General features: G+C 44.0%; 1 protein-coding gene across 1 annotated transcript in view; it reads left to right on the top strand.

Moving 5' to 3' along the window:
* CSMD2 (CUB and Sushi multiple domains 2) overlaps positions 1–13,139 on the top strand; it is a 230,066-nt gene that overhangs the window by 84,454 nt on the left and 132,473 nt on the right. The window contains exons 7-8 of the mRNA XM_042834042.1: positions 3,699–3,811; positions 8,811–8,888. Coding sequence (XP_042689976.1) covers positions 3,699–3,811; positions 8,811–8,888 — 191 coding nt within the window. The remainder of the gene's footprint in view (positions 1–3,698; positions 3,812–8,810; positions 8,889–13,139) is intronic.

Here is a 13,139-nt window from a genome sequence, read left to right as displayed (position 1 = left end):
CGGTATAAATATTTAATGCTTGAATCCAATGTGAAATACAGGAGTGAAAGAAGAAATAGAGAAAATAGTGCAGTTAAGAAAACCACACTTCACAGCTTTTGCTCAAAAGAAGAGTTTTGATACCATTAACCTTTCTGTATTACGGAATAACGGAGCATTACAGGAGCTGCGTCTAACTGGGAGGCTTCAATTTCACTTAAGAAAAAAATGCTTAGTGCTTAGATTAAAAATATTGGAAGCTATTTGGGAAGGAATTGGTAAAACTCTCAAAAGCTGTTGCTTGAGAAGTGCATTTTTCACAGCCCATCCAAACCTGCAAGTGGGGCTTTGGGGATGGGGATCAGGAACTGCCCAACGAAGTGGAGGATGAGGAAGAGTGGAAGTCTGTGTATCTGCAGATGTTTGAGCAAGACTAATGCACTCATAAATATCTGCTGGGCTGGGCCATCCCCTGCCCTGCAGCTGGAGCAAACTGCTAAGCAGAAGCCAACTGCTTGCTGACCTCCATCCACCACAAATGGCCTCAAATGGACCCAATGGGATCCCAGGGCAGAGCTGTTCCTGCTGGTTCAGAAGAGAGCTGAGATTACAACAACTGTGTTCAGAGCCTCCTGGATTGCAGAGATATTTCATGTAGAATGGGTACTGAATTCCTATCAGTGAGTAATGGGTATTGATTTTACTTCCAAAAAAAAACAACCAACCAACCACAAAAAAAACCACCCCTAATTCTTACACTTCTGGTTAGTCATTCCAGGGCCTTAGAGTTCCAGTTAACATGCTGTCACATTCAGGAAGCTGCATATTGAGTCAAGTGATTCATAACTCCTGGTTGATGGCAGCAGGAAAGGAGGGGAGGGGAACAAAGCAGCGCTGGGTTTATAACACAAAAAATAAGACCTTGAGAAATTGGAGGTACGAACGCTGTGTGCCCCGACCTCGTGCAAGCAGCACCTCTGTGAGCACTCACAGTGCTTTTGTGTGCTGTCCTGTTTGCAGCTGCTGCTCTGGCAGTGCAGGGTGTGCTCCTGGTGTTTGCAGTGCATGGGGGTGCAGGGGGTTCGGGGGGCTCTGCAGGTTCTGTGCTGAGCATCCTCCCCACACCAGCTGGAATTCAGCAACAGCAGCCAGGGCATTTGCATTCAGAAACCATGCAGCTGCTTCAGTTCAACTGTGTTTACCTGTAATTAAATATTCCATTATCAATTAACCATTAATGCTTTCCAGTGATTATTTTAAACCTGTGGGAGCCTCGTAATGAAAAAAAGTGGTAGTTAACTGCAGGTGAGCGGGATGTTTTCTGTTACATGCACAGCGTAACCATTTGGTTTCTTATCCACGAGAACATTTCAGCCTGGTGCTGAGCAGAGTGCAAGGCCTGGGTATTGCAACCTTCACTCTGCAGGTGTCCCATCTGCTGCTCAGAGGCAGCAGCTGAAGGATGGTGGGTGATGGGGATGCGTTTGGCCGCTGCCGTGGCAGTGGATCAATGCTGTCTGTGTGGAGCAAAGCAGAAGCTGCTGCTCTGGGGCTGGAGCTCACACTTGCAGCGTGTTCCCACCTGCAGCACTGTGGGGTCTCCACCATATGCACAGTATGCATCACCAGCCTTCACTGGGTAAGCCCAAGCAAGGCAGCTCTCCGGTGCTCCTCTTCATCACTTGTAGGGCCAGAAGGAGCTGCCATTGGGAGCTGAATGCGAAGGAGGAGCTGCTGAGATGGCTGTCCTGGGAATCTGAATCCTGTAACTGATGTTAACAATGCACTGCTTCACTGCAGAAATAAAGGGGTGGGAAGATAAAAGGGATTCTGCTGGACCGGAGCCCTGGAGAATACAGTGTGTGTGCTGGGAGCTTGAGCAGCGGCGTGTTGGAAATGAAGACCTGATAGTGCTTTTGTGGCTGATTTAGGCCTTTCAAAGAGCTGTCAGGGTCTTAAGCAAATGCCACATGATGCTGATGGATTTCTGTGCAGAGATTTGGGGAGACTTTGTCCCTCACCCCAAATCTTCTGTAGTTCTCTATAGCAGGGCAAAGCACTCTGATTATGACTGTTGTTCTGCTTTTGCCTACAGTAATTTTTTTGTGCTGTTGCACAGGTGGCAAGGAGTGCTATCCATTAATTTTTTGAATCAGTGTTCCAAGTGTAAATTCACTTGGCTGACAGATGTCTAACTTTTCACTTCAGCTATGTGGGATTCTTGGGAGTTAACAGTGAACTGTTGATGTACCTACAGGTCAGTTTGTGTGTAAATGATGAGTCAGCTGCATCCACTTCTCCAAAGTACACATTAAAAAGAGAGAGATGGGGAAGAGGAGGGTGAAGCTGCTGCGTGCAGCCAGGTTAATTTTACTGTTCTGCAGTTCTTGGATCAGGTAATTGAATTATTCAGCTCTACACAGTTCTGAAAGCAGAATTTGGCTCTGCACACCTAAAGATTCTGTGTGAAAAGTTTGACTTTTAATTCAGAATAAATCATAAAAGAGTCTTTGGGGAAAAGAGTGTGATGTTTAAACATGTTGTCATAACAAACAGCCACAGTAACTTTCCTGGAATTGCTTTTAGATGCCCCATGTCTGATCTCAGCCCCAAAGACGTGTGTTTGAACTTCGTCATTCAAAAAGGTTTGAGGTGAAATTGGAGTTTGTATTTCAAAAGGGTCTGCAGAATTGACATGAAATTGTCAACAGTGAAACATTCAGGAGCGATGTCAAACCGACGTGCAGCGTGCAGGATGTGTTCAGTGGTGGTTCTGAGTTGTGCAGAAGTCGGCTTCGCCCCACGGGATGCTGGAGGTTTGAAGCCTGTACTGTAGGTGGCAGAGGTGCATTAGCTATGCAGCATCATCATCTCTGCTGCTTCATTAGCAAGTGGAGCAGGAGCACCTTGCAGATCTGCCAGGTGTCATCCCAATTCCCTGCTGTTTGCCTTGGGAAAAGGGAAGAGTTGTGACCTCTGCAGGTGTTAGTTGGGTGTAGGACTTTGGAAATGCTTTCTGGCTGTCGGTTCTACTGTTGAAAATGGAAAGTTATGAAATCTAAAGCATCCTTTTGAATCAAAGAGATATACGGTGTACTTCTACCTTCATCTAAAAAAGCATAGATAGCAAAGTACCAATAATTTGTAAGTCAGTGACAGTCTATGATTAAAAAATTAAATGGGTTTTAGTTAACAGTAATAGGATTCCATAATAGCTTTTGTCATGGTAGCGTTATTCCCTCACTGTGCTTAATGCTGCCATTATACACCTCAATTCAAGGGTGCTGTGACTTAGGTAAACACTGTTCCAGACTGAGGCTTGGCATGTGACACCTCTGCCAAGAAATATGGCTGTGTTTAATAAAGCAAACAGCATAATACTGCTTTTTTGTTGTTGTTGTTAAGGAAGTATAAGATGGTATAGAGAGAGCAGTTGCTAATGGGCTGTGGAGTGTTGCACCTCACATTTGATGGCTGTAATCTTTCCTCCAGGTTGGGGTAGATCATAAATCATCGCTTCTTGCTGGCAATTTCCAATGAAAGAAGATTGTTCTTGCCTTTTGCTCAGCTAAAATCAACATTTGTTTTTTCTTTGAGCATTGTTAACCAGACACATCTCTCATATTCACCAAGGAGGATCCGCTGTGCAAGGACGTTTGGTTTTTGCTATAACTCACAGTCAAAATAACGCTTGGCTGTTCTTGGTTGGTTTCTTGCAGGTTCACTGGGATGAATCTGCCCGCCCCAGTTATCAGCAGTAAAAATTGGCTGAGGCTTCACTTCACATCTGATGGCAACCACAGGCAGAAGGGGTTCAGCGCCCAGTACCAAGGTGAGCACTCGCAGCACATCCAGACAAATTCCACTTGATTCTTTGGTGTTTTTAACCTTGATTTTTGCACCTGGTTTGCCAGGTGGTGTTGTATGGAGGGCTGCTGTTGGCAGTGTGTTGGAAATAGGAATGCCTGAGAGTTACTGGCAAATTGCTTTGCACTGTATGCCATGGGATGCCACCGTTCAGTGCATCCTGAAGGGTCCCAGAGGGAGGATCAGCTCCAAGGGCAGGGGCAGGGTGGGAGAAACTGGAACAGGGAAGGAGCTGGTAGGGCTGACCAGCTCATGTCCAACCTCCAGAGACAACAGCTTTCCTCAGAAGGAAGGAATGGGACTTGGGGAGGACGAAATGCTGTAGCACTGACTGACAGGAGCACAGTGAAAGGGAGATGAGTTTCCTTTCATAAATCTGTAATCCTGCCCTTTCTGTTCCTGGTTTGTTTGGCCTTAGCAATGTAGTCATGGCCTCAGCAAGAGCCTTGCATTATGAATCACCGTTGTTTCTTAACTTTCCTGGTGTTCCTCTGATGTATAAATTTATTTTGAATTATAATTAAAAACCTTTTGGTTTTTTGTTCTGTGTAACACAAACGACCATGCAGCTGATTGCTCTTGATATGGCATTTCCTTTGCAGCCATGATTGCTGCTTTCTATTGAAACACCTGTCTGAATCATCCTTTTTCTTTAAATAGAAAAGTAGAGATTAATGTTATAATTCCCTCTGATTAGATGAATGTCAGGGGGGTTCTAATCTAGCACGCTCCTTGGAAACTCTTTTGTTAGATATAATGAACTGTGCTTTTGTGTATTGAGTGTTTAAAAGGTGATGCTAAAAACATGCCCTTGGAATACCACTGAAGCAGGACCTCCATCCAGTGGCAGGGGGAGCCGTTCTTCAGTCTCCTGCTGGATGGTCTGGAGTTTGTGAGGGTCTTTCCACCTGTTAGGAAAGATCTCCATACCTTAAAAACAACGAACAAACAGTGCAGCAACAAAGCAGCTCAGGGCACGAGGGCAGGATTTTGGCAGGCAGTGGAATCTGTGCTGACAGAGCACCCAAGTGCCAGTACAGCTTCAGAAAACTCTGCATAACCCTTTCAGAGAAACAGAACTTGGTTTGAACATAAATATTTTAATGGAGATAAATAAGTAAGTAGATACAAAATAGGACATGTATTGCCTTATAAAGTGGAGCAGCTAAAATTTGGTTTTTTAGCAGTAGAGATAGAAGCAAACCTCAGGGTTGTCCAAGAGAAGGAAGGAGGGGAGGGTTAGGATTAATCCGATTTGTTGCTGGTTTTCCAAAGATGTGTTCATCCTTTATTAACACCCTGTTTCCTCTCAGATGTACCTGGCTTTGCTGATAATCTATAAGAAAATCATTTCCCTTCCAACTTGTTTAACATTGATACTTAGATTTAGCAGAACTCCATCTTAGTATGTTCCATTTCAGCTCTTGCTAATCCATGCCCCAGTTTAGAAATCTTTATGAACATAAAAGCAAGGTTAGATAGAATCAGCCCATATACAGGTTTTCTTTATGTTGAATGCAGTAAATTTATTCCTTTGCAGGGAGAGTGGAAATATTTTTCCCTTTCCTGTCTCTTTTATGTAAGGTGAATCTTGCATTCTTGCAAATACTGTGTTCCACATCCTGTGAAAGCAAATGAAAGGAACCACAGATAAATCAATGCATTGATCTTTTTTCCTTCCTCCCCAGCCTCTCACTCCCTCTGTCTTCATTCCCCAGTGGGTGCTGTGTTATCTGCAGCTGATAAGAGGCTGAGCTGGGTGTGCATTGCTTGGGGCAGGTGACAGTAAGGGTGCAGAGCTCAGGGACATCAGTGCAGTGATGGGATGCTGTAAATGAGGTAATGAAAAAGCTGCTGAATTTAAAATGATGCTAAACAGAACTAATGATCTGGCTGGTGTAGTCCATCTCTCCAGCATATATTTTATTACTTAAGTAGGGTCCCAAATTGCTTTTTAGCTGATTGTTACCAACACATAATTGTATCTTTTATTGATCTGCCCTCCCCATTCCCTTCCCTTTCTGTCCTGCACTCAGGTAGAAAGATAAATGTGGGTGAGTTGCAACCCACAGCAAAATGCAAAATACTAGCAGACCTGTCATCTTTAATAATGCTCTCATGAACTCTTTTGCACATATTGCACCACCTAAATGGCTTTTAAGCATATGTACATCTATACATGCTTAATTTCTGGCAGATCTGCAAAGGGTGCAGAGGGATATGGTGTGTGCTGTGCAACCTGTTCAGTCCCTTGGGCCATACTGGTAAAATAGGAAAAAAAGAGGAAAACTGTGATGTTTGTTACAGGCTCCAATTCCTAAATAAGAGTTTCTCAGAGCAGCAAAGGGGAGGCACAGAGGTAAGGGGGTTGTTTTGCCAGTAGCTTGCACAGCCACGTGGGGTGTTTCACTTTGCAGGAAGGTGTTTTCTCCTCACCTCCAACTTGGGTGAGAATCCCCATAAGGAACCTGTGCTGATGTCACAGGTGATACTGGAGCACCTCAGCAGGGGAAAAATAAAGTAGAAAACCGATCCAGGCAAGCCAATATTTAATAGCAATCTCCCAGCAAATCTGCCAGCAAGGGGAGCAGAGGTTGGTGGAACAGATTTTTGCTGAAATGTGTGATTTTTCAAATTAAAAATAAATAAATGTCTCCTTAAATTCTCATTTAGAACAACATGAAGCATGTTAGAAAAGACATCCCAGAATGCCTCCTCACTGGAAAAGCTTTGTAATGTCATCTTTTAAATCTGACAGGATGCTGAGCTTTCCATTAGATCTATTAGGAACGTGTGAGCAGCAAACCCCTCCAGAAGACAGAGTAACTTCTGTTCATCCAATTAGCCTGACACAGGCCTTTGTGGTGCTGTTCTGCAGTCAGATTTGTAAACAATATAAATTTTCATACACTAGATTTTTGAGGGAATAGCTAAGGGGAATTGTTCCTTTTTTTTATGAAGAACAGTGATAATGTGTTCTGAGTTGCTCTAATCGAAAGTAAGTCGTTCGTAAAACTTGACTTCATCATTTCATCTCCTTGGAACAAAATGGGGGATTAAGGAGGGAGAGAATGCAGTGATCTGTACCAATTATTGGTGAAAGGGAGGGAGTGCATTTAGGGTAATACACGGGACATGCTGATGGGCAATGCAGTTCTGTGTGTTTTAGGACCGGTCCCTTGCAGTGTCTCTCTGTTTTCTGCTGGTTTTGTTGCTGTTGGGTTGGTTTTGAGCTGAATTTTCTGTTGGTCGCAGATTTGGAGTGGAGCATATTCTGGAAGACAGGCAATGAATGCAGTTAAACCTTTTATTACTGAGTATATCCTGTTAAGGATTCCTAGTCACATGGCAGGCCCAGCTGCATGCAGGCTGTGCATTCTCCATGCCATAAGCTGGGGTTTGGTGATGGTGCTCTGAAGCACTTTACAGAGCAGTGAGTTGATACTGCGAAGCCACACTGAGCACTGTGCATCCTGTGATAGCCCACATTTAACCCCAGGAACTTGGGCTTGGCTGTATCTATTGACTGGGAGGGGATGCTGGCTGGAGGGTTAGTTGTAGCAGAGGTAGGAATAGGCTCCAGGCTTCCCCTGAAATTTCAGCTTTTGTGGCCTCATTCTCTTTTTTACATCCCTGACACAGTGTTGTATTGAAAGCCTTGAGATCAGGCTGCAAATGTCCCAGAATTACCATAATGTCACCTGGAGGCAAGCAGTGCTGTTGGGCATTCTGAGACCTGCTGCCTTTCCCTTAGAGTGTTTGCAGATGGATTACAGTCAGAAGGAAGCGGGCACGTCTTACATTTGCTTTGGAATTGGCATACTGTTAATTATTTGTCCCTCTGAATTTAAAAAAAAAGAAAAAAAAAGGCAACAAACCCCCAGCAGATTAAAGATACTCAAACCAGGCAACGTCAGCTTTTCTGCATGAAAGTTTTTTGAGGTAATTCAGCCCTCAGTTTGAAGTTATGCTTTAGTTAAGGAGAAAGCAAAAAGCTGTACCAAATGATGAACAAAAAGCTGCATGCTACAGCAGTGAGCTGAGAGCAGCACTACCTTGGGTGAGCTTCAAGGAATGATGCTTGACATCTCCCTGTCTGAAGCTCCTGCAAACAGATGTTATTAGCTTTTTTTTTTCTCCAGGCTGAAAAAGCATGATTAAAAAAACCTTGTTAGTTCTATTGGTAATTTTTCTTGACAACTTTGTCTTTGGAATGTGCTAATTTAGAGATGAAAGTATGATGAGATAAAGAACAAGAAAAGAACAGTTTGAAGTGAAAGACGGACTGCTTTTCTCCATAGATAAGAACTGGCTCATCAGAAAAAGGATCCCATAAAGCAATATGGCCATCATGCTTCCTTTAACCACATTAACTTCGAACGTGCCAGTAAAAATTCTGCTGTGTGTTGCTGCAAAACCTCTCTGTGCTGCAGGAAGCTGTTGTGTGTCTGCCAGTAGTCAGATGGATTTGGTGGTGTGGGGTTTGTGCAGAGCCCTCTGTGCAGAGAGAGCCTCAGTTTGGCCAAGTCCAGATAATAAGGACAAATAGTTGCTGAGTTTCATTGGCCATCTTTGTATTACGTGGGATTCTTTTGGCAGTGGACTGATCAAAGTCAAAGCTTAACTCCGCATTTTGAGATCCCTGCAGTTTCCTGGAGCTTTCCTTCAGTCTGTTTCCCATTTGTAGAACGTTAAGCAGCATTGCAGGGCTACAGAGTGCTGAGGATTGTATGCCCAGCTTTTATATTCAGGCTGGGTCAACTTGGCTCAGTTCTTCAAAGACAGCAGTAGATCTAACAAGGGTAAATGAATGGGGGGAGCTGATGGGTTTGAGGGGTTAGGAAAAGTGGTTCAAACATCTGGGAACTATCGTGTGTAACTGTTGTGCTGCATTCTCATTTTACATCATCACCAACGGTTATCTAAAAATTTTCTTTCTTTGTGTTTTAATTCTGTCTCTGTAGTCAAAAAGCAAATGGAATTGAAATCCAGAGGGGTGAAGCTAATGCCAAGCAAGAACAGTAACCAGAAGACATCAGTGTGTAAGTGTTCTGACTCCTCCATATGCTCTCTTTGTAAAATGGTCTCCTTGAACATTCCATTTGACTTTCCAATAATCTCTAAAACTTTGTCACTCTTAAAAGTTTTAATGCTTTACCCTTTCTTCCCTTTGCATTACTGCATCACTCCTTCCCAGTGCTCTATTCACAAGCATGTACTAACCCCTCGAAGTGGGTATGCAGGGGATTGGTGTGTGTGCATTTAATATATACTGTATGCTTCCTATTCAGTGACAGACCGGGGTTCGTTGCTTCTGTCTTCTTGTAGTGTGGAAAGTGTCAAAATGTAAACAATTTGGAAATGTGAAGTGATGTTGCTATCGTAAAACCAGGGATAGGGATAAGGAACCACAAAACAAACCAACCTGGTAGAAAATCTACAGAAGCAATAGCAGTCTTTGTTTCCCTCTTTGCATTTTATTTAATTATTCATCCCTGCAGAAAAATCACGCCCCTTCAGTGTGCAAAAGCTTATAGCACTGACTTCTATGATCTCTGTATGAGTTTCTCACGTTCAGCATGTCTGATGTTTGGTGTCTGTTAGGGAGATGCTCGCAGTGTCACGTTGTCACCGGTGCGTTTTCCTCCGGCTGTAGGAGAGCCCATTAGATCCGTTCATCTTCACACCAGGTCCTTTTCAGATCAGAAGCGACGCTCATCTTTTCCTTCCGCACGTGGCTGAACAGATGGCTGCGCTCCTGAGGGGGCTCTGAGATGAAACATGAGGGATCTGAATTACCTGCACGGAATATTTCACGGGGATTTAAGTAGGATCAGAACGTAGACTTTCTTAAGATAGTTTTTAGAGGAGAGGTTGTACTTGTTCGTTTTCTGCATAGCCCATTACGCTCATCAAAGAGGAGCTGTTTGGACATTCTGCTCGCCTGAATTTCAGATGCAGAATTCGGTTAAGAAAAATGGATGAACTGAATTTAAAACATCACTCAATGAAAAAGGCTCACTTTCAGGTTCACATGAGTGCTCGTAGCTTTTAGTCATTCAGGAGAAAAGTCCAACAAGGTAACGAAGTAGCAGGATGTAAATTATCCAAGATTTCCAGAGTACAAAATGCTGGGGCACGTTCAGGTAAAACTCAGTTGTAAGAAAGGCTCTGAATCCAGGATGCTCTGGGCTCTATGAAATCCAGGCTGGATGTGGCTCTGGGCAGCTTGGTCTGGTGGTTGGTGACCCTGCACATAGCAGAGGGGTTGAAATAGATGATCGTTGTGATCCTTTTCAACCCAGGCCATTCCATGATTCTATGAAATGTTCTTGCCAAGTATAATTTAACTGTCATTTTAAGGTGTGATAAAAATTTCAGCACTTAATGGAGAGTGAGGTTACGATAGAAAATAGCCCTGCCTCTGTTTGAGTGAGCGCTGGAGCTCCGTAAGATGGAAGGTTGTGTTTGCAGTGGGTTTGATGCCATGTGGGATGTTGGGATCTGTGCTGGGATTCTTCCCCAGGTGGAAAATGGCAGTTTGTTTTCAGCTCATCAGTCCACTGTGTTTTCAGGGTGTCGTGCTGTGTTGTAGTCGGGCTCCACTTTTGAGGATGAAGTTGCTGGAAGTTGCTGGTGCCTCTGCCCAGCCTGTCCTCGCCCAATGCAGACCAGACTCCAGCCTTGAATGCCGCCAGTTCAGCATCTTGTGTAGCACTAATCATGTCATATTTGATAAGGCAAAACCCGGTGCAGGAAGGCAGCTTAGCCTGAAATTTATTGAGCTGTAGTAATATTGATGGTGGAGGAACTGTGGCCCAAATCCCTTTCTGTCATCAGCGTGGGGTTTGCCACAACCCTCCTGCCTTCAGCTCCTTCTCTGTACACTGTGCTCAGCGACGTCTGGATTGTAAACCCCAATTAACCTCCATCCTGCACAGCCTTCTGCTGTCACACTCCTGTTACAGTGAATTTTCAGCTTCAGAAACGCTGACTCCAGAGGAGGTATCTCCAGAAAATGGTTTATTTTCAGAAAATGGAGCCCTAAGTGTTATCTTCTTTTTCCCTTGCTTTTCTGATTTGCTTGGCTGGCTGTGCCCGCTCTTCTCTGAAACTTTCATGAGCTTGTGAGCTGTGCATCACAGATGACCGTGCAGGTGGGACAGGCTGATTAAAGGTCTCTGGAGTTGGATACTATTGCTCTTGTCGTTTCATCTTGCTCAGCTATCAGAAATTTAGAAATGTGGTGAAAACGAGAGCTGTGCCGCGCTTTATTTCCAAACCCTTTCCTGCCAGCCGTGGTTTCTGGTGGTCTTTACCCCTCTCTTTTGGGTAGTGCAGCTCCTTCTTTGAGGCCTCTGTTCTCTCATAAGGCAGCTTGCAGCTCCACGCTTGCAGCCCTGCAGGTTCTTTCAGAGGATTTCAGTTCTGCTGAACGGATGCTGTGGTTACTTGCCAGATTAAAGCCCTTTTCACGTGTCCGAATGAGGCAGAATGTATTCACATCACAGTTGTTTGTGCTCTTTCAGAAAAAGGATTTATTAAAAAAAAACATGGAATTTGGTGGGGGATGTGCTAATTTTGTTCAGTTGCAGTCAAACGTGTTTATTTGAAATTTAAATCAAGTACTTCAGACTGTTCACCATCCCTAATATTAATTGGGCATCTTGCTTTAATCATTTTTAGGGGAAAATAATACAGCTCTGGAGAAAAAGCTATAAAAAATACAGTTTAAAGTTTGAGATTATGTTTAGAGGATTACTTCTGGTAGCAACTGAGGGACACACCTTTTGCATCTGCAGTATTCCTGAAGCAGTGAGAAAGTGTATTGCATGCAATGTGTAAATGTGTATATTCCAGGTTCATACAGTGGAAAAAACGTTGGCACCTTGGTTACAAAACAGCATCAGAGTTGCTTTTGTGACATTCGAATGAGGCACACCTGAAAATGCACTGCTGGACATCACTGGAAGGGACTGCGTGAAGCAGAGAAAGCTCTGTGTACCTTCAGTTGTATCAATTTGTACTGATTATGCAAATGCAAAGTCGTTTTGGAGGGTTGATCCAATTTGGTCTCAGCCAAACGTACGGGAGCTGCTGGGTTCAGCAGTGCAGCAAGCCTGCTTTGTGCATCAGGTGTGAGGAGTGTCTGTGTGGGTCTGTGCTGCGCTGCAGCAGTGGGGCAGAGCAGCTGCTGGGGCCGTGAGCTGCAGGCAATGAACTCCCCAGTGAGTGGGGCTGTGCTGCAAAAAGGCTTTGCAAACTGTCTAAAAATCTGCAGGGCTGTGACATTTTGAACTCTCAGATACTTGGGAGCTCTTTGTAGGTAGCGACAAGATGTGAAATACGGGTTCAGAATGCCCCAAATGATAACAGTACAAAAATTCCAGCTGGAAGCAGTCGTTTCCAACGTTAGGCTCTCTCAGCCCAAGTCTTGCAGAGTGCTAGCTAGACATGAGAGAGTTTAAGGTCTAGATTTGTAGCCTGGAAGGGCCCTGAGCACATTGTTGGGCTCAGTGTGATACCAACAGCTCTGCTCTCCAAGCTGGGCTCTGTAACCTCTCATTTGTCGGCTGGCTGCATGGAGTCACCATCAGCCTTACAGCACTCATAAAGATGGACTGAACGTTTTTAACTGGTAACTGCTGAAGTGCTCCCATTCCCCTCACACCAGTTAGAACAGCTCATCTTCTTGGACTGTGTTTTCCATGCTGAGAAATACTGAGTTTATGTAAAAAACAAAACAAAACTGAAGGAGACCGTTTGGCCATCTTTGTCGTGTAGCTCATATTTACCATTCCTAACTTCAATAAAAAACTGTCCATTGGGGATCTCTCTGAACTTTATTAACGTGGGGAAGTAGAGAGAACTAAGGAAGGTTCTCAGTTCTTTTAACAGATGGAGTAAATTCCTGTGACAAACAAAGCAATCATAACTGGGTGCTACTGAAAACACAATGAGGAAAGTGGTTGTTAAGAAATAGGAGGGCAAAGGGGCTGGAAAAGTGTTATTTTAGGAGAAGGAATCCTTGAGCCTCCAGCACAGAACTTCAGCACTTCACCCCGGTTTTTAAGTTTTATTGTTGTCTTTGTAACCATGAAGAATTTGGAGCATTGCAGCCTTGGTGTGAAGCAGTCCAAGCTTTAGGCAGATGAATGCAGCACCCACTGTGTGTTCTCAGCATAACAAATGTGGTTTATCAACTTTGGTTAAGTTACATTGCCATGTGTGCGTTTAGAAGACAGAAGAAGAAAAGTTTCAGTGCCCATCTAATCCATCCTCTGCTTTCCTTT

Source organism: Centrocercus urophasianus, unplaced genomic scaffold (assembly GCF_019232065.1).
Source record: "Centrocercus urophasianus isolate 14NV4802_14NV808 unplaced genomic scaffold, USGS_Curo_1.0 seq_43, whole genome shotgun sequence".
Lineage (NCBI taxonomy): Eukaryota > Metazoa > Chordata > Aves > Galliformes > Phasianidae > Centrocercus > Centrocercus urophasianus.
This window is presented reverse-complemented; position numbering and strand designations above follow the sequence as displayed.